The 21,625-nt window shown below is 36.5% G+C and overlaps 5 protein-coding genes and 1 long non-coding RNA gene across 6 annotated transcripts; 3 read left to right on the plus strand and 3 right to left on the minus strand.

The window, feature by feature from the left end:
* Window positions 1-1,112: 1,112 nt before the first annotated feature.
* On the minus strand, window positions 1,113-2,302 carry LOC132797654 (large ribosomal subunit protein uL6). Its single transcript, XM_060809429.1, has 3 exons — window positions 2,154-2,302; window positions 1,576-1,823; window positions 1,113-1,519 (listed from the first exon to the last, which is right to left on the minus strand). Exons 2-3 carry the CDS (start codon window positions 1,811-1,813, stop codon window positions 1,188-1,190), a joined length of 570 nt encoding a protein of 189 aa, XP_060665412.1. The 5' UTR covers window positions 1,814-1,823; window positions 2,154-2,302; the 3' UTR covers window positions 1,113-1,187.
* A 1,059-nt stretch (window positions 2,303-3,361) lies between these two features.
* LOC132783750 (nuclear pore complex protein Nup154) lies at window positions 3,362-8,517 on the plus strand. Its single transcript, XM_060789106.1, has 12 exons — window positions 3,362-3,735; window positions 3,804-3,966; window positions 4,033-4,550; window positions 4,619-4,791; window positions 4,856-5,775; window positions 5,833-6,084; window positions 6,154-6,306; window positions 6,360-6,906; window positions 6,965-7,499; window positions 7,563-8,029; window positions 8,094-8,216; window positions 8,277-8,517. The coding sequence occupies exons 1-12, from the start codon at window positions 3,508-3,510 to the stop codon at window positions 8,407-8,409; spliced, it is 4,212 nt and encodes a 1,403-aa protein (XP_060645089.1). The 5' UTR covers window positions 3,362-3,507; the 3' UTR covers window positions 8,410-8,517.
* On the minus strand, window positions 8,453-9,739 carry LOC132783753 (protein arginine N-methyltransferase 6). Its single transcript, XM_060789110.1, has 2 exons — window positions 9,600-9,739; window positions 8,453-9,529 (listed from the first exon to the last, which is right to left on the minus strand). The coding sequence occupies exons 1-2, from the start codon at window positions 9,636-9,638 to the stop codon at window positions 8,534-8,536; spliced, it is 1,035 nt and encodes a 344-aa protein (XP_060645093.1). The 5' UTR covers window positions 9,639-9,739; the 3' UTR covers window positions 8,453-8,533.
* A 263-nt stretch (window positions 9,740-10,002) lies between these two features.
* Window positions 10,003-13,696, plus strand: LOC132783751 (conserved oligomeric Golgi complex subunit 4). The gene is made up of 8 exons (XM_060789107.1): window positions 10,003-10,192; window positions 10,256-10,992; window positions 11,052-11,364; window positions 11,426-11,559; window positions 11,618-12,221; window positions 12,297-12,482; window positions 12,543-12,766; window positions 12,829-13,696. The coding sequence occupies exons 1-8, from the start codon at window positions 10,085-10,087 to the stop codon at window positions 12,869-12,871; spliced, it is 2,349 nt and encodes a 782-aa protein (XP_060645090.1). The 5' UTR covers window positions 10,003-10,084; the 3' UTR covers window positions 12,872-13,696.
* Window positions 12,760-15,989, minus strand: LOC132783752 (gamma-tubulin complex component 4 homolog). The gene is made up of 9 exons (XM_060789108.1): window positions 15,820-15,989; window positions 15,593-15,749; window positions 14,777-14,979; window positions 14,632-14,717; window positions 14,412-14,577; window positions 13,854-14,345; window positions 13,413-13,779; window positions 13,084-13,354; window positions 12,760-13,022 (listed from the first exon to the last, which is right to left on the minus strand). Exons 1-9 carry the CDS (start codon window positions 15,886-15,888, stop codon window positions 12,878-12,880), a joined length of 1,956 nt encoding a protein of 651 aa, XP_060645091.1. The 5' UTR covers window positions 15,889-15,989; the 3' UTR covers window positions 12,760-12,877.
* On the plus strand, window positions 15,304-15,749 carry LOC132783754 (uncharacterized). Its single transcript, XR_009632186.1, has 2 exons — window positions 15,304-15,431; window positions 15,510-15,749. It is a non-coding gene; the product is annotated as an uncharacterized LOC132783754 (long non-coding RNA).
* Window positions 15,990-21,625: the final 5,636 nt, after the last annotated feature.

Raw genomic sequence — 21,625 nt, forward strand, 5'->3', positions numbered from 1 at the left:
CCCTATAAAGCAGGGATGCTCAACGCCTATACACTGAGTGCACTTTTGTTTTTGTAGATGCTCTGTGCTTATGGGTAGTGCGCCCATAAGCACCGTGCATATGGGCTTCGATTTGCATGCGAAACAAAAACAATTTTGCTTGTTTCTCCATTTCATCTCTTTCCGTCGTCACGCTTCGCTGACCGCAATGTATTTTGTTTTTGTTTTTTTCTCGAACACATGCACTGGAACTTATTCTTCTGTCTGGGTTAGGTTTTGATTTATTTCGTGGCCGACCATCGTAAGTGTTATTTTAATTTTTTTGGTGGGTTAGAAAAATGAGTGATGAATTGGAGAGCACTTTTTTTTACCAACAAGTTTATATGTGAATATAATGCGAAATATGCTTCTGTTCTGGATGTAAACACAAAATAGAATCGTAATTTCTCTCAGTGCACAGCTGCGCCCCAACACAAAAGCGCCGCTACATATGTACACGTTTTCTTGTGTCTGTGTTAGTAAACGCACTGCCATAAGACGAATCTGAGCACCCCTGCTATAAAGTATATATATTATTGATGCCATGCCCGTCTGTCCATCTATAGGCTTTATGATTCCTGCAAGTTTCTTTGCGATCAGATAAAAAATTTGGAAGATGAAAAACTTTTGGATGGGGAAAATGCCTACAGCCTAGGAGTTACTTTGGCTGACAATCAGGTATATTTTAATTGTAGTGCTGTATTAATATACTATACTTAAGTTTAAGTATTTTTGCGGTATATTAATTTAATTTGCGGGTATTTCACAGTCGAACACACCCAATTGTATCTTTCTTATTTTTTTTCAACAACTTGAAACAATTTCTATACAAGTTTTGTTTATTTTTCTGTGAAAATTGCAGCCTCCCGCAATAAAAATAATTATTTATGCGTGTCTGCTTGCCGTAAGATATTTAGACAATTTTAAAATAATCAACGTAGAAGTAGTTGCAGCTACTACTAATTTTAAAAGCTGTTATCATGCGTCAGTATTTGAATATTGCCCTACATTGGAGGTTTTTGGTTTTTACTAGATTGTTAAAATGAATTCTGGTTTACAGCGGAAATTTAATTGAATACAAAATACACGACTGATTGTTGTTTTAAAGTTGTTACCAGCAATTTCATTTATTATTAAAACTTTCATATGAAGCAAAATGTATCCCAACACTAAGCTTCAGTCTTCACGACGGTCGTCTTTTCCGACACGTACAGACCATCCAAGAATTTTCGGATATCCTTGTTTTTCACGGTGGTCGACTGCTGGATAAGAGCTGCTGAGCCAGACACAGCCTCGATGTCGTTGCCCTCAACGATAAGTTCATCCTTTTGGGCCGTCGAGTTGACAACTGTCACACCGGGAGCCATCTCGACGCGTCGAATGTACTTCTCGCCCAAGAAGTTACGGATCTCGATGACTGTGTTTTGCTCGGATGTCACGCAGTTGATGGGGAAATGAGCGTACACAGCACGCATTTTGTACTGGAAGCCAAATGTCACACCTACAAGAAGTGTAATTAATTTAATGAATTACGTGAGACTCCCAAAATATACTTACCCTTGATCATGTTCTCAATGTGACTGCACACTGTGCGCACAGCGAGTTCCTTCTTGGTGCCAAACCATTTCTCAACTTTCAGAGTACGCTTGTCGGACATGTACATGTCCAGAGCAAGGTGCTTGAAGCTGCGCTTCAGCGTACCTCTGGTGCCGGTGATTGTGACAACACGGGCCTTCACTGAGGCTTTAATATCCTTGGGGATCTTGACACACTGATTCGAGTTGATCGTTCGCATTTTGACGACACTGCAAATAACAAATCGTTTATGTCAGTAAACAACGTATTCACAAAAAAATCAGGAATTTATGAAAAAAATGCATGCAGACGATTGTTGCATCAATTGAGAATTTCATACAATTTGCACTCAACATTTTCATAAATGTAAACAAACTCAATTTAAGGTTCCCTCAAATATGTGTATTTATCATACACAAACAAAAATGTTGCAAAATAAATACATGCATAAATAAATCAATATTATGGCACGCAAATACCGCACTTAAGAGTCCGTAAAAACTGTCCATTGAGTTGATGTTAAAAAATTCATTTTGTGCACAAAATGTTTAGAAACTTACACACTGCAGACCGACCGGAAAGAGGCTGAAAAAAGAAAGGAAATATTTGACGTTTATTGGGGGGTTGCCACACAGGTAAAATATGTACGACATATTTGGGTAATTTTTTGGGACTGCCAACTTGTTCGAATATTTTTCTTATCGAAATTTAATATTTGCACTTTAAAACCAAAAATTGTGTTTAATTATTACTACGTTAATTAATTTGCGGCAATTACACAAGGCAAAATATGCGAACTTTATTCAAGAAGTGTGTGTCAAGATAGCCCCGCAACTTTAGCGTCAGCTATCGATACAAAAATATCGGATGTAAAAACATCTATATTTATGGCTTGTCATGATATTTATAGCCTATTTCCACCACACTCGGTTTTTTTTTTACGTTTTTTAAAGTCCCGTTTCGGGGTTTCCATTGGCACGAACCGAAAAATATGGGCAACGGTAAATTTTTCAATATGGCCGCTCTGAAATGTCAGCTGTTCAAATGTAAACACGAGTTGGCGAACAATTCAAAAAACAGTACGTGGATTTTAAAATGGAAAATTTTCTTAAATTGCAGGATTTTTATGAGGATTTTGACGAAGTGGAGGGAATATTAACGGAGTATAGAGTATAGGCCATTGCCAATAGTAAAGAAATCGCCATAAGTAGATTTGCTGGCAGCAATGTAATATTTACATACAATAAAATACACTTACTTTTTAGCAACGTCATGGGTGTTTTTGGGAGCGCGATGTTCCTGGAAACAACGAATCATTTTTTGAAGATAATTTTCGAATTAATAGGGAGGAGTTTGGCACCCTTGTGGATTAGTTCTAAAAAGCAAAACAAATTCTTGCTGCTCCAAAAAACCTCGGATTTTTTTTTTCGTTTTTTTCCATTTAGATCGAATGTTACGTTTGCCCCATGTAACAGCCTTTTTCCACTGCACTCATTTTTTCACGTTTCGAACTGACTTTTTTTTTCTTATGGGTTTTCACATTGGGCGAACGTAACATTCGACCTGAACGGAAGAAAACCGAAAAAACCGAGGTTTTTGGTGCAGTGGAAATAGGCTATAAAAACATATAAGAAAAAAAGTCGGTTTGAAACGTATAAAAACTGAGTGGCAGTGGAAATAGGCTATTACTATACATATATCGCTGTATTGATACAACTTTTTTCGTTATTGCCGGGAATTGTACTCAAATAGAAAGATTCGAAGTACTGCCTTTTCATTTTACATTTGTATGTGGTCTCTATTTGCGAAAATGTACCTCTACCAGATTATTTGAATATTGCACCAATACAAATAAGATATATTCGGTATATTTTCCGCTCTCAATTCGAAATAATACTTACGGTCACACTGTCCATGGCGTGGGTCGCGCTCCCTCCAAAACCGGCAATAATTGCGAATTCAGTGCTGGCTCTTGATGATAACGTTAGTGGACAAAATATTGAATTATCGTATTGTTTTAGAAAAAAAGCTAAGCTGAGCAAAATGAATACCACACCTTTGCCACCAGACGTCCTTCAAACGGCGGGGAACATGCTGGAATGTCACGACTTTCGGGACAGACACAAGCCAGAACTTTTGGAGGTAATTTCGAGATTAACATGATCGATTCATAGAATGCAAACTTTAAGAAATCGAATGTATTTTAATAGTTGACAGGCGTCAGCCAACATGGCAGAGCAACGATGAGCGGCCTCAACGACTTTGACTATCAATCACTAGCCCAACTGACTTCCAGCGATTCACATAACCTACAACAACTGCGGACGCTCACAAAATCAGGAATACCAAATGAAGTCTTGGAACATTTTAAGCGTAAATAGTTGAACCTATTAATTAAGAACCTATTAATAAAGTAAATTACATTGCTCATCCACACAGATATGAAATGCCACTGTTTAATGGGGCTATTGCCTGAGATTGGACGAGCATGGCTAACAATTGATTCAGATTTGTATATTTGGACATATGAGCAAGCCAGAGACGTTGCCTACTACGATGGATTAAGTCATTTAATTGTGAGCGTTGGACTGGTCAAGCCAAAAGCAGGAGTGCTTATTAAGGACGTCAAGTATCTTCTGTTGCTAACGACTCCCATTGAAGTGATCGTTTTGGGTATAACTTTCGATGACGAACAAGATTATACAGATACAACCACTGGTGCTAATGGAATGCAACTTATGAATAAGCCACTATTTGTGCTTGGCACAGAAAATGTTCCCATTAATGTCATTCAGGGCAGTGACGATGGACGAATTTTCTTAGGTGGACGGGATGGTTGTTTATATGAAATTGACTATCATTCCGAGTCCAGTTGGTTCGGCAAACGGTGTAAGAAGATAAATCATTCGCAAGGGCTGGTATCCTATATAGTTCCAAGTTTTCTTAAAGTATTTTCGGTAAGTAATTGCGTTGTATCTCCAAGTTTTAGCAAACATCTTAACTATAACCTATTTTTTTTTTGCAGGAGGTGGATCCCATCGAGAAAATTGTGATTGACAACACCCGTAAATTGCTTTATATACTTACCGAAAAGGGATCTGTAGAAGCATGGCACATTGGTGAAAGCTGTACCACTGTACGGCGGCTTGGAAGGATAACACAAAATGATATAGCGAGTCAAGCAATCAGTCTAATTAAGTAAGTTTATTGTCAATCCTCTTTACATAAAGTAATCTAATATCATTTTGTTCGTAAAATTCAGAACTGTTGATCCAGCCATTTTTAAGGGTGTCAAAGCCATTTGTCCACTCAGCACAAATGATTCGAGTTTTATTCACCTGGTCGCTGTAACAACGTGCGGTGTGCGGCTTTATTTCTCTACCTCGAGATTAAGCTCCCAGCAGCAACAGTTAAACAGTATTTCGGATCATTTTGGCAATCAACCACTTCCATCGCTGCAAATGGACTCTGAAAACTCCAAGGGGATTTTTCTAATGCATGTTAGACTGCCGCCTGGCTATACGCCAAACGCCACCACAAATAAACCAAAACAGTTGCATGCGGCGCACTATAGTGAGGGAACAATGTTGATGATTACGAGGCAACAAGACCATAATTTGCTGTGGTCGGTGAGCTCGGCACCTTTCACCAACTTTACCTACTTGGTTGAATCGACGACTTTAGAAGGCATTGATGGCATTGTATGGAGTCTGGCCGAATTAAAGGATTCAATAGTGTCCAACATAACATCGATATTGCACAACTTACGTACGCCCCGACGAGTGGTCATGCTAACGAACCAAGGAACGCATATTGTGGAGTTATTGAAAGCAGCTCATATGCTACAGCAGTTGTTAGTATCGTGTAAGGGACCGCATCATGAATCGGTGAAGATGTTCTTTCAAACCCAGAACGAACAAGAAGCCTGTGTTACCGCCTTGTTGTTGGCCACATCGGAACAGCTTCGTGGCAGCGATATTGCACTATGGGCAACGCAAGCGTTTATGCTGTACGGTGGGGAACCTTCATATCAGCATTATATGAATCCTAGCAATCGAAATATGCCTAACAATACTATAGTGCCACAAGGAAGGGATCGAGTGCCGCCGATGTTCATGTCAACTCCTATGCAAAATTCAGCAAATAGTGGAGCAACACAATACATTCAGCCAATTAGTCCAAGTAAGTAATTATGCAATGCTGTTTTTTTTTTGTTTTGTTAATGTATTGAAATTTCAGTTTCACAGCCTCCGCAGCACCAACAGCTCTCTGCTGTGCCGGGCAATGATAACTCAATGTTAAAATATTCAGCAAAACACGATGGACTGTATATGTTTGTGTCGCGCATGCTGCGACCCATTTGGAAACTGCATTGCGTTGATGAAAATTTATGCTCGAGGCTAACAACTACAGATTGTTCAATTCTCTTGATTGAACTGCGTTCGTTAAGAAATTTCTTGGATAAGCACTCAGTACATGATCTTTCATCTGGTATGGAATAGCCTCTTATCCCATTTCAGATCTTGCAAGTATTCATAGCATTTTTTTTTATACTTATAGCCAGCAGACGAATGCCTTATGATAGTCATTTAAATAGATCGAATACAGTGAGGATGAGCCACACCCAGTTGCCAATAAATGAACATCGCAACCTAACCGAGCAGGCACAGATCGAAGAGAAGCGCTCGCTGTCTGCACTGAATCAATTTATTAGTAAGTTTTTCCATTGGTGCAAGTTAATAGTAAATTAAACATTTTTGTTGCAGAGCATGCATGTGAGGTAATGTCATTGTGGGGCATCCTTAACGATCACCAGTTCCAGTTGCTTTGTCAGCAATTGACTCCCGAGCATCAGAAAATGCTCAGATGTTGCACGTTTCGAGATTTGCTAGTAACACGTTCCGAAGTGTGTGCTTTTCTCATTATTGCACTGATCAATTTATACCTCAAAGATAAAGCAGATGTGACCGATGTCTCGGATAACTTGCGAGAATTGTGTCCAAATCTATATAGACATGAGGACGAAGTCACTTATAAGGCAACCGAAATACTAATGAGTGCAAAGAATTCCAAATCAGCAGCAGAGAAGGAACAAAAGCTCTGCACAACATTGCAAATGTGCCTAGATGCTGCTCCAACTCTGCCCCTACACAGTATTTGTCAACAGTTTATTTCAGTAGATTTTTATGAAGGTGTTGTGGAATTATCCGCGACCTGTGCCTCGAAAATCGATCCAGAAGAGATCGGTATTCATTATTACAACAACAATGAGCCACCAGAGGATCGCGAAGGTTACACATGCTTCATAACTCGGTAATTTTTACATTTAAAAAGAAATTTACATATTACTAAATATAATTTATTTTCTTAGCATGAACTATTACAAAGAGGTGCAGCTCATGCTAGACCATATTTATCATTCGGTTGTCAGCAGGAGACCTGATCAGGATCAGAGTAGAAACTTCTTTCAAAATAGTGACACAACTCACGAACATCATGATATGGAAAACAGGTCGAAGCAGACCATTAAAAAGATAACACATCAGGTCCTCAGAATAAAGGATCCATTAGTACATGTAACGATCTACGAATGGCTGCTATCACATGATATGAACAGTGAATTATTGGAACTGGTGCAGCCTTCGTTGGGCGAATTTCTACGCCGTAGCGTCAGCCGTAATCCAGAGAATGTGAAATTAATTGATTTATTGTGGAAGTACTACGAGAAGAACGGTCATCACTCACAGGCCGCCCAGATTCTTGATAACCTGGCGATGACTCGAACTGAGAACATAACTCTTGATGTACGCATTGACTATTTAGTTCGTGCGGTTATGTGCATGCGCAATGAGACAGTTGGCTCTTCCATAACTAATGGCATCTTTTTGAAAGAGTTGGAGGATAAGGTACACAAGTGTAAATTGTTAAAATGTAGTATTATTGTTCTAAATGTTTTCTTTCTTATGTAGTTGGAGATTGCACGAGTACAGAAATCCGTACTTGTCGCCATGAATCCGGTGGCAAACACTAATCATGAGGCTCGACAAGCTATCAATGAATTAAATTGTGCGCTCTATGATATTACACAACTGTACCAGAATTTCGCAGAGCGATTTGATCTCTGGGAATGCCAACTGTCGATACTGAATTGCTCCAATCACAACGATCCATTATTAATTGAATCGGTCTGGGGTAACATCATTAATAGTGCCGTGGATACAGCAGGCTCGACACAAGACCGTAGCACGAGACTCTTTACCAAAATTGAAGTTTTAGTTCGAGAGTTTGGAGAGTCGGGTCCTTGCTTTCCATTTGCATTCCTCATCAGAGAGTTGGAAATAAAAGCATGTCAAATGCACTTGCCCGAAGGAACAGTGCCTGAGAAACTGTTTGCAATGAAATTAGATATTGAGCTGCTGCTGGAATACTATTCAAGGTTAATTTGACTACTCTTATATTGATAAAAAAGAATAACTGTTAAATCCACATTATTTCATTAGAATGATTTCTATGAATGAACGCATCTGGGCAAACGAAGGCAATGAATGGCATTTGATACAGTCGGCAATCCGAGTGGTTACTCTTCTGGCTGACAATGCTCAGGCCATCTGGTACCGTTCCAAGTAAGCGCTTACTGATCTAATACTACAATTAATAATAATACAAAAACTTCTTTTAATTAGACGACGCATACTGGGCAAGGCACAAGACATCGTTGCTGCGTGTTTGAATATTTGCTATCAGAAGCCGGACACGAATCGCCTGCAGCACTCACTCAAGGAGCTTCAGTGCCGTTTGCAACGGCTATTAGGTTAATGCCTCTTTTGGAGTTATAGTTTTGAAATTATACACGTTTAGATAAGCGTAATTGAATATATGTTAATTTTGACTGAGGTAAATAAATTGTATGTGTTGTTTAATTCATTTCTTATGACTACGACTATGACTTTGAAGTGTCCATCATTTTAAGGTGAGCTTCGGTCAGTATACATTTGGTCATGTGACATGAGCAAGGCACCGGATGTTCCTCTACATTGGGATCAAGCAATTCCACTTCCAAATTATACTTTCGAGCGTCATTTGGATTACGTTTCATTAGGATGGTAAAGGCAACGGGAGAATTCTCTTCCAAATGTTCGCAATTCTCTTCGGGAAGTACAACAACACACTGTTTCCAATGGGATTCTGGCGCAAGTGGAGATGTGCTGAGAGTAATAGCTTCTTCGCCAGGAAAGCGAACGTCAAACCATATGCAAAAGCCTTGGTGTTTACCGGCAAATTGCGTCGAGACCACTTCCTTGAAACGTATCTCATCCAAATCTTTCGAATCCACATCAAGTAGGTTCATCCAGTGAAAGACAATGCCCTCGTGGAGCAAATCGTTTGGTTTCAAATGGATAATTTCGGGACGCGTTGATTTCTGTAATCGCAGTTTTTTTGCAAATTGCTCCATTTTTACGCCGTCAACGTTTTGCCAATAATCAAAAAGCGATGGCACCGCGCAAGGAGCTACAAAAATTGTGCACTCACTGGGAAACAATTGTCCATCCGGCTTGAGGAAATGATCGCGAGCATAAAGAACCGAGTCCAACATACCCTCATGCAGTAAATAGAATCCCATCCACTCAGACACTATAATGTCGACTTTCTCAGCTGTTGCCGGCAGAACGAATTCCTCAATTTGCGAGTGGATTACCTTGACTGTTTCAGTGAGACCGTTCTCTTCAATCAAATCCAGAGCTACTCTGGTGGCCAAATTGGACGCCTCCACGGCATAGACTAAACGGGCGCCGGCCTGTGCACAAAATGCGGAGAGAATTCCCGTTCCAGCGCCGACATCGAGTACAACTTTGTCCTTAAACAATTCCTTATTTTTTACAATAGCATTGTAATACGCCTCTTGTCGGGGTCGATCCTTAAGCATGAGCTCGTGGATCTGTGCGAAATTTGAAGATGAATTACAAGACTAATTAAATAAATTTGATATCAAGCGGAGCCACAGTTACCTCCAAGTTCTCATACTCTGTAAAATAGTTACTCAACATTACTGAAAGTAATAGTTATTTAAATTATTAACAAGCCGTAAAATTCACAATTCGTATTTTTAGGTTAAGCGGAATAACAACAGAAATGCTTTTTAACAGAAATGAGAAGCGGCCCCCTAACATAGCAAGTCTACCGGAATGTTAAATTACAGATGTTTTGATATAAACAATTTACTTCCAAATCGCAGACAGTATTTTTATGGAAATGTGTACTTTCATGTTTGTGTTTTAAAGCAGCTTCGGAAATAATTAATTTAGTCATTTTAATTGCAGTTTATTTTATTTATTTTTTTTTTTAATTTAAAAAGGGTTTATGTGAAGCAAATCATTTTTTTTTATTGTTAGAAAAGTAGTACATTTTTTAAAAGTAACTGCGGTAACATTGGGTTGTCGGCCACGTAAATTTCATAATAATAAACAAAGCTTCATGTTTTTCTGTTCAATTAATGCATTGCGACATGAATGACATAAACCTCATAAATATGATAATCAATTGGGATATTAGCACCACCGAAAATGTGAATGAGAGTCTTCTGCGCATTGCTGAAAAAGAAGTATGTACATTTTTTCTAAACATGCTCGGTAATGAGGAAATTAATTTCTGATTATTAATTTAGGAAGAAGCGAATGCCAAGCTTGGTGCCCTGTTAGCCAAGCAATGCCAGATTGAAGCAAAATTAAGCGGAATTGGCAGAGCGATGACTGCCCTATCTACGGTTGAGAATGATTCCAATAAATTGAACAGGCAAATCGTAAACACCGCCAACCTGGCAGAATCAGTTAGTGCAAAAGTGCGTCGGTTGGATATGGCACGATGTCGCGCTTCTGAATGTCAGCAGCGAGTGCACGATTTAATCGATCTACAGCTATGCAGCCAAGGCGTGGTAAAGGCCATCAATGAGCAGGAGTATGAGAAAGGTGCAGGACACATTGCACGTTTCCTAGCAATGGATCAACAGCTACTGCAGCGCACTGCAGACGATGTTCAAGGATCGATTACGTCGGTGAGCGATGCAGTACACACTCTGGAGGAAGCCAGGGATAAGATGAGAGAATTGATTGCCAAGAGATTTGATGAGGCAGTGCAAAATGATGATTTAGCTTCTGTCGAGAGATTTTTCAAAATATTTCCATTAGTTGGCTGTCATCGCACTGGCATTGAAAAGTTCTGCGGCTATATTTCGCAAAAGTTATCGGCAAAGGCACAAAAAGAGTTGCGCAACACACAGGACATTGCTAAGGCAGAACGGCGTCTTCATTTGGCATATGCTGATCGTTTAACTGCAATTCTAGAGAATTTCGCACGAGTTATCGAAGTTAATCAGCCCATAATTGAAGCATTTTATGGACAAAAGTAAGTAATTGTTTGATTTATGAAAAACGGCCCCGAGTATCTTTAAATATCAATTGTAGCTCTACGTCCTTGCTAAATATGATAACAATATTGCAAAAAGAATGTGATATTGAAGTAAAAAACCTACTGCTGGAATTTAATAAGAATCGACAGATTCAGTATCGTATTAGACAAGTGAATGAAAGTGCACTAAGACAGAACAGCGCAACTTCTGCCGGGAATAGTATACCCTCGTTGGGCCACTATCGAAAACCATCTGGAGGATCTATAGATAAGCTGAATCCCAAGGATATAGACTCTATCATTGCCGAAATTACAGTCATGCATTCGAGAATAGAATTATTTTTTCGATTTATGCGACGTCGATTGCAGGTAAGCCAATATATTCAACATATCCGACGTAATAAAGATGAACTTTCTAATTGAAATGCAGACGAATGCTGAGGCATATTTCCAGGACAAGGAACTCCAAAAAAGTATCTTAGATAAATATGAGCAAGTTGTAAAGGATTGCGATTTAAGTCGACAAATGCAAGAAATTTTAGGCACGTATTTACTTTTTGAGAGGTAATTAATTGTTGTTTTTCGATGTTTATAATGTTTCTAATTGTATTTTGATTGTTAGATATTTTATGGAGGAAAGTGTTTTAAAAGCCATTGGTCTTGATACCTATGAAGCGGGACAACAGTGTTCGTCTATAGTTGATGATGTTTTCTTTATATTACGTAAATCAATTCGACGTTCTCTAACAACGCAATCAATTAATGGAACTTGTGCTGTCATTAATAATGTGGCCTCATGCTTGGATGGAGATTTTGTGAGTGCACTGAAGGCACCATTAAAAAGCGGATATCCGTCGGGATACATTGATTTAGCTCAAGCCTATAATGCTATACAGACCAGCTTGCAGCAGGGAAAACTACACTCAAGTGATGCAGATCGCAATCGTACAAACTTTATTGTGCAGTTGAATAACGCTGATATGTCCACTGAATACATCGAGACCCTCTGGCAGACCATGGAACAAGAAATATCAGGTACATTCCCAGGTATTAGTGCTGTCGAGCGTCAACTTTTAGAAAGCTGTTTGACAGAGCTTAAAAATGTTCGCGATGCATTGAAGGCTACTGTTGACTTTGGCATACAGCAATTAAGATCGAGTGCAATTCGGCCACGCCTAAATCCTTGGGTGGACGAGTTTTTGAATTACAGCCATCATTTAACAGAGGTAAATTCCTTGAGTTGTTGATTTTTTATTATTATTGTTTTAGACATTTTTTATATGTATTATTAATGTATTTAGGAGGAGCTGGCCACATACGAAGCTGGAGAAACCTTTGTTCAGTATTTTATTGTCCAATTGGATGGACTCTTGAATTCATTTAAAAACGCTCTCAGTTCTCGTAATTATGATGCACTTGTAAGCATATTGGCTACAGAAGTTACCAATCGTTTGGAACGAGCTATAAAAAAGAGCTCATTTAATCGGGTGAGTTGATCACTTATTGTGAGTGCAATGTAGTGTGTCTAATTTTCTTTTAAACTGCAGCTTGGTGGTCTTGTCCTGGACCAAGTAGTGCGCGCCTTGGGCGCGTATTTAACAGGAGCAACATCATGGTCGGTGCGTGACAAGATGACACGCCTTTCACAAATAGCCACGCTCTTAAATTTAGATAAAGTCTCTGAACTGTCCGAGTATTGGAATCCTGAAAATAACGAAATGCCTTCTTGGCGATTGACTCCTAACGAAGTGCGAACAATTCTGGTATTAAGGTAAAGTGATCATTTTATTCATTTGGATTTAAGAGTACTTAGTTATTAATCTGCAATTCCAGAAGTGATTTCCGTATGGAGGACATAAAACGCTTGCAGCTTTGAGTAAAATTATGCTGCGGATTTAATAGTTTTGTCAGCACTAAACCAATGATTGTAATCCAATCTTAATAAAAACTGCGATAACGGGCCAAAACTTGACGCACTTTTAATACTGGCCAGTAAATTTATTAATCCCAATATTGATACGTGAAATCTAAAAATATATTTTAAATGGCAGTGAAAATATGTATAGCTGATATTTATTTATTACTTACTTTTCTTCAAGTGTAACAACTTGTTTTAATGTATCCTCCTCTATTGAATCTAAAAGACTAAATTTTTCGCATATACTAAATATTTCAAGAATTGTTCCGTATACAGGGTTTTGAGATTGCATCGTTGTTTGATTATTTTTCTTTTTGTCGATTAAATCATTCAGTAAAAAGCATTGTGAGAGAACATTAGCCAAAAATATTGAGTGCGCTCGTCGAATCTCTTCGAAATCGGCTTTATTTTTAATTACGTTAATGAGTATACTGAATTGACCTAAAATGTGATAAAAAATTATAAATGATAAATAAATATATAACATCGGTTGACTTACTTTCAAGAACATCTACTTGTATATAATACTGTAGGTTATCCAAAAAGAATGTTAAATGATTTCGGAAATTCATTATTTTGACGTCGACTCGGGCTCCCGTCTTGGCAACCCATTTGTGACGAGCCCAAACGAGCTGAAGATCATATTGAAGCTTGCGAATAATTAACAGATGACGAAACACATTGTTATATCGCTCCATCGTAGTTGGAGAAAACAATAGATTCAATGGCCATTTATAATTGTATTTCAGATTGAGATTTTGCCATATACCAAATTCGCAGCTGTCTTCAAAATCATTGGAATGTTTTTGAACACTTAAAGTAAAGTTCTCCAATTCATCGACAATTCCCATTTCATTGGCTGCAATCTGCAAAAATTCATTTTAAATATGACATAAAAGATTTGAAAAATAAAAAAAAATCATAAGTAATACATTCGTACCTCGAAAGCTCTGGTGTAGCTCTTAGCATTTTTGTTGGAAAACCCTTTGGCACCAATACGCATCTGACGCAGAAATTCCAAATAAAATTCACCGCGTCCCAACAGATAAAAGTGTTTTATCAAACACATTTGATGCACCAAATTATCTTCAATAACCGCTATATCGGATAGACGTTGACTAACGAATTTCTTGATATCGTTGATGACGCTTTCGAAGCGTATCACATCGATTCTATTCTCGTCATTCAGATCCTCAATCATTTTGGAGAAAACGCTTTCTTTGCCATCCCAAAGTTCACTGACATCATCACAATATGATCCATGCGTTTTAGCTGTCCATGATTCAGATCTATGTCTTCTGCGATCTACCTTAAACAGGAGCACCGTTTGACCGACGAATAACACTTTCTCGGCTAAAATAGTTGACACAAACAATGGCAATTGAGCCATATTAATTTCATATTGCCATATATCTTCTTCTGACACCGAAGACTGTAAAGATATCAAAAATTCCGTACTTAATATGGAAATTTGTAACTTGAAGCATTCGAATTATACCATGTAAGTTCTGCTTGTCATCGATTTTTCAGAAGATGTTTTGGTTGCATTTTCATTTGAATGCTTATAGCTAATGAAAAATTCATTGTGGGGATCATCGATCATCCCCAACAGCAGCCAGTGAGCCAAGTGTGAGTAGAAAACCAATTTAATTGGTTTTGTAATTCTACAAATTATACAAAATTAATTCCAGAAATTATACAATAAATTCGTGACGTACTTGGAAAATATGTGATTCATCCGTTCATTTACTTGGTCATGTTGTTGGTTTCGCAGATTCTGCAGTAGTCCACAGCCATGAAGTTTCTATAAGATTAATACAATTTACAAGCGATTTTTTCAAATATCAATTACAGATATCTTACTTGGGTTCTAGCATCAATAATAAGTTTGCGCAAAATAAGGATAACAGGTTTTTGCGTTTCCAAGGCGTTATGAATATACAAAAGAGAGTTTGTTGAATTCTTTTGGTAATAAGATTCAAGTCGTGCTATTTCGCTGTAATATTCTTCGAGAGCAATTTCAATACCTTTTGCAAAATTCTTCAAATAAGAACCATTTGAATATTCTGCGAAGAAAAAAAAGAACCAAATTGCTACTATTAATAAATAGATTAAATATGTAAAATAACTACTGTTAAGGATAAACACAGATTAATTGTTCACTTTTGATAAACAAACTTTTATTTCATTACCTGAAAGACTTTTATGAATGTAAAGGTTAACAATTATTGGAAATAAACGGAATTTTGAAGAAAAAATACAAGCCTACCAAAGTCTGACTGATTATTTGTAAATCTTTGTCGATCGTAGAAGCGATTATAATTTTAGGTATACATATGTTCATGCCTATGTATGTAGTCGTCTTACTGATGTGTGGACGATGGCTGGGACTGTTCGTGATCTCGCTTGATTTCGTAATTTTATATTGCCTTTCAATCCTTGATATTTTTCTTTATTTATTATTTCCAAATGGGCTTTGAGAATTTGTAATTAATACGGAATTGAAAAGGCATAAAAGGTAAAAAAAATTCTTGTGCCGCGAACTCTAAGTATTTAAACAAACAAATGCACTAAGTTCATATATTTTTTCTTTTAGGGTTATACAGAGGGATAAAGCTCGACTCGACTTGTTAACTCATAACATTTATGCATCAAGTCATTGATTTAAGTTGCACGTACCTTCAGCTTCCTTAAAGTCGGATACATCATTTGAATTGTTGTCTCCAAAGTATTTAGCAAACCGCACAATTTCATTGAGGTAATTTAATGTACAAATAATGTCGTCAAAAATGGAACGCTCACAGGGATGTACAAATTCGTCCACTACATTTGAGACCTAAATATAAATTCACTGAAATTATGATGGTAATAGTTCACATGTGTGCTTATTTTGCATTAACACTCACAAGAAATTTTTTAAAGCTAATTCCTTTGCCACTTAGGCTTAAACAGGACACAATAACGTCATGTAACATTTCATTAGTTTTAAGATTAGCCAAGAAAAGAATGAACTTTGTTTTTTAATAAATAATAAAGAAAATGCCCGCAAACTCGCAAGCCATCTAGAGGTGGCGATACATTCATGGCACTATCAACATATCGATGTTTTAGACATTCGCAAAATCGATTTTATGTGACGATTGTTTTTTTTATTTTATTTTCGTTATGAATTATATATTTTTGTATGTTAATTCTTTTTAGAATATAGTTAAAAAACTTTTAGATATCAAGCTAAGTTTCCAATTTGTACGTTTTATGGCTAGAGAATTCAAAGTGTTCTAATGATATTTTGGAATATTTTCCAGTTTCGTATAGAAAGGCGCTATGTTTAAACGGTCTATCATTCTAGGTATTTTTACGTTGCTTAAAGTCTCACTATGTTGGATTGAATTATTTTTAAAACTATTTATGTAATTTAATTTGCAGTGAAGATACCAACGTCTAACAAATCCAATAATGATATTTGCAAATATGTTCACATTGTATTTAATTAGTTATCCGATTGAGCGGAACTGAATTATCGCTCAAATACTGATTCATATATTTGAATAATCAGTTTCATCAGTGATCAGTTTCCAAAATGTAGTAATTTAAGAGAGGTGATTTCCTGTGTATGATGATTTTTTATTTTTAACTAAATTAGGAAAAGATTTGATCTGTATTTGATTGTCCAATTAAACTCTTGAATTCATTTAAAAACGTTTACAGCTCTTGTTATTACAATTTGTTACCAATAATTTGGAATGAGTTATAACAAGTAAGAAAGCTACAGTCGAGTGTACTCGACTGTGAGATACCCGCTACCCATTTTGAATAAAAGTAATATATTTTGCGGTATTATTCTCAAAATATACCAAATATACTGCAAAAATACTAAAAATATACTAAATGGTATATGTGGTATATCGATATAGTACCGCATTCAAAATATACCATAGACGGCACAATATACCAGATTTTCAGCCAAAGCAACTCAGACCCCTAGTAAGTAGGCGTTTTTGGCCATACAAAAGTATTTCTTTAATTACTTCCACAATTTTTCTCTGATCGCAACTAAATTTTCAGGGATCATAACTACTATAGTTATTACTGTATATACCAAAATTCGTAACTCTAGCTTTAAAATTACGCTTGTTATTCGATTTTTTTGATTTGCAGGGGCGGAAGTGGGCGTGGTAAAAATTTGAAACAAACTTGATCTGCGTGCAAACATAACAAATGCTGTCGAAAAAAAATTATAGCTCTATCTCTTATAGTCTCTGAGATCTAGGTGCTCATACGGACAGACGGACAGACGGACGGACGGACAGACGGACATGGCTAGATCGTCTCGGCTGTTGACGCTGATCAAGAATATATATACTTTATAAGGTCGGAGATGCCTCCTTCTACCTGTTACATACATTTCCTGTCGGCACAAAGTTATAATACCCTTCTACCCTATGGGTAGCGGGTATAAAAATGAACTCATTTAATCGGCCAGGTCCACCACATATTGTTAGTAAGATTATGTGTTTCTAACTTTCCTACAAACTGTAGCTGGATACAAAAGTACGCGCCTTGAGATCAATATTATGTTCGGTGCGAAACAAGATGACACGCCTGTCACAAATAAATGTAACACAAATTGAGATAAAGTCTCCCATTTTTACGAGTATTGAAATTCTGAAAATAACAAAATGCCTTCTTGGCGTTTGACTATTTGTATGTTAGTGAGGTAAAATAATCATTTTATTCATATAACATTGATACAAGAATTAGTTAATATTAGGCAACAAACCAATTATTGGATTTGAATCTTATCAAAAACTAGACGAACCTTAAACTTAATAATCCCAATCTTAATATGTGAAATCTAAAAATAGATTTTAATGTGCAGTTAAAATATGTAAATGATTTTGGAAATTAATTATTTCGACGTCGATTGGGGCCCCAGCCTTGGCAACCCTTATATGACGGCACAAGCCAGTAGTTGCCCTGCAGTTCTGAGCGCTAGTTCGTTGCTGGTGAAATAAGCACTTACCAGGAGCCAGCCACTACTTACAAAGTGGCGTCTAGCCATGCGTTTTTTAATTTCTGTTTTTGTATGAAATGTCCGCAAATAGGGTCAATCGCCACCGCCTCGATTACCCACGAACTAGTGAAATAGTGTAACATATTGGGGTCTTTAAAGAAAGTACTTACATTAGACTTCATGGAACGGCCGGTAAAATAAGTGCTTACATCGGACCCCATTAAAGGGTCGGTAAAATAAGTGCTTACATCGGACCCCATGGAGGGGTCGGCCATTATAAATAAAAAAAAATTTGCAATTATAATTACAGTTTTTATTTAATTTTAATTTTTCTTTATTTTAATAAGTCGGATACTTTTATTACTTTAAGGCAACTTGAGTTTTAAAATATCGTTTTTTTTTTTTGAGCTGCAAGGCCTTTCTCAACTGGTCCTCAGTTATTGAATCTGGAAATAAAGGATTAAAAAGTCTTAATAGATTAAAGTGGATAATGATTTTTAAATAATTAAAATACTCACCGATCATAACACCAAAGAAATTGTCTTCTTTTTTTGGGCCGCATTCCCCTGTCATTATTTCCATAACGGAGATTTTCTGTCATAATTTCCACTTCCTCTTCTTTAGGCACATTGTAACTGCTTGATATTCTTTTATTATCTGTTTATTTAATATTTTACACATTAAACATATAATGCATACATAAATTATTTTTTAAGTAACTCACCTAATAATTGACCGCGGATCCGCTTTGGACTTCTCAACTCAAATGCTTGCAATAATTATATCATCTAGAAAACACAGCTGCGTTTGAGTAAAACGCGTAAACAAACGTAATCAAAATTTTGTCTTTAAACTTGTGTATGCTATTTCCACAAAATAACAAAAACTAAAGCGATGCTTGCCGTTATTTTGTAATTATGCTTTAATGCGCATATATTTATTAACTGGTGGTTCGACGTTCGATTACTATAGGGTTAATCTAGTAAGTACCCAGGTAGTGATCGACGAGGTAAGCACTTATCCAGGGTCAATCGCAAACTCGAGTCGACTAGGTGGTTCGACGTTCGTTTACTATAGGGTCACTTTAGTAAGTACCCATGTAGTGATCGGCGAGTTAAGCACTTACCCATGGCCAATCGACACCTCCAGTTCTGCAGGGTGGTGAAAACAATTGATTCAATATACTTAATATATATATATACTTATTTGTGCTTTAAACGCAGATTTTGTCGAGAAAATAGATTATGAATAACACATTTGTATCTCGAAAGCTCTGGTGTAGCTTTTAGCATTTTAATTTGAAAACCCTTTGGAACCAGTACGCTATTTTGAGATTCACCTTAAACAGGAGCACCGTTTGGCCGAATAACACTGTCTCGGCTAAAATAGTTGACACAAGCAAAAGCAATTGATACATACTATATGTAAAAATATAAAAAAGTCGTATCACATCAGAAGATGTTTTGGTTTGCATGTATGGGGATCATCGATCATCCAAATATGTTGAATATGTTGTAAAATTGTTCGAGAGGATTCGCAATATTATTTTCAAAACTCTGCAAACCAATGCCAAATCGGTTAATATTAATAATTAAACTAAGAAAACTAAGTTAAAGATTCATATTGAATTTCGTTAGTTATTCGACTGAATGGAACTGGATAAACGATAAATGTAAACAGTTTTGAAAATGAATGTATTTAATTTATTATAAATATAATTACTTTAATTTACTGATTAATATTTAGTGTTAAAAAATATTTCCATGAGAATATATGCAAACATATTTACACTCATTTATCCCATGGGTCTACCCAATACGATGCATAATGAATGTTTATTGTTTTTTGTTCGTTTCGGGGTCTTGATGAGAATTTTCTCAAAGTAAATATAAACAACATACAAATCGATTCATAAGAATATAAATTATCCTTTTGGTTTTCAAAGCTGTCAAATGTTATTGTCTTTTGGTGCGACAGTGCTGAAAATGTGCACCCTAGACAAAGTCGCAATAAATAATGCTTGTGTGTCGACCATGACTCGATAAGGTGGCCAAAAATGTTAACAAGTATGTACATGTACGAGTATACTGGTTTATGGTTTTTTCATTTTACACCTTTGCTGGCAACATGTGCCTGAATCTCTGCAGAGGACCAAGACAAACGTCTCTCAAATGCTGTTTAATGCTTCCTTTATGCGAGTTGGCTGGTGGCTAAACTGCTGACATTGTAAAACTATGCTTTAGCTTTAGTAAACAGATTCGTGTATGTACTTCTAAATAGTGTATGCAATAAACACATATTTATCTATTTTCATATCATAATCTCATACATGCATTTTTTGTATCTTTAACTTTAAAATTTTGAATACATTGTCTACAAATTCATTCACTTAAGTGGCATGCACATAAAAAATAAAATATAATTGAAAAAAAAAATCAATTTCTTTAGACCGTTCGTTACCGGATCCCAAAATTATTATCTTAATTACATTATACGAAACTGGGCTATGAAATGTGCTTGGATGGATCAATGCTATAATTTGTAAAAACAATATTCGGAAATATAGATATAAGTACATATATAGGCATATGCTATCTCGTAGTCGAAAAATATCCACTAAAGTGTTTCCAATTGTAAAATATAAAGATAAAAATAACTGTATGTCGGTAAGCTAAAGAGAACGTGGTCAAGTTTTATCATAAATTGTATCTGATCAAGAATATATACATACATACATATGTATGTATTTACCTGTTTATGAGTGATGGATGTGTATTCTGATTCCACTAAGTTAGAATCTCCTTCCACCCCATTGGTAGTTGGTATAAAAGCAAGCAATTCCAGTAGTTTTTTATATTCGCCCGGAGTGCCAGTGAGCTGCATTAGAAAACTTATTTAATTTTGAACAATTCCGACGTAGTTGCGGTGTTATTTTCATTTTAATTACACTTTGTTCAATAATTCAGCAAGTTGAGTGGCCCGTAAGTGTATTATCCTCTCACTGGTTTGACTAAATGTAGGGTCATGTTAACGATTTCCGTAGTAGTGGAGTTTTCTAACAGACCAGTTGAATTTTCAATTTATTGCATTTTATTTTGTAACATGCATTTTTAATTTTACTGCTACGTTAATTAAATTTAATTTTCTCTGCAGCATCCACAACCCCTTGTAAGGGCCTTAAAAAAACTTTTCGCTGCTTGCGCAGTGGACGCCTAAGAGGGACCCCAAGTCCTGTTCCACACTAAATAAGGGCATGTACATATATACATATATGTACATATATACATACATAAATACAGTTATTTTTGGCTATGCAAGTATTCGCTATGGAGTTTGGTGAGTTCTGAAATGAGTTTTTCATGTTATGGAAAAAGTTCAACACTGAATATTTCACTTGTTTGCATTTAATTAAATTTTGATGCTGAAAATATATGTTAAGTGAATATATCCTAAACAGAAGATATTCCTTGGCCGTTTAAGGCGATTTGGTGGACTTATACAGAGTTTTACGCCCAGACCAAAAGACATAAGCTGCATTTACTTTCGTTCCTTGTATCTACAACAATTTTTTTATTTGATCAAATAACGATTTGAATATTTCTGTTCCAGAACCCATGAACAGCCTCAAATTGAAATATTGCTAATATTCCCATGGACCCTTTCAATACCATACGTTAAAATACTTGAGAATAAAACAT

This window comes from Drosophila nasuta, chromosome 2L, assembly GCF_023558535.2.
Source record: "Drosophila nasuta strain 15112-1781.00 chromosome 2L, ASM2355853v1, whole genome shotgun sequence".
Lineage (NCBI taxonomy): Eukaryota > Metazoa > Arthropoda > Insecta > Diptera > Drosophilidae > Drosophila > Drosophila nasuta.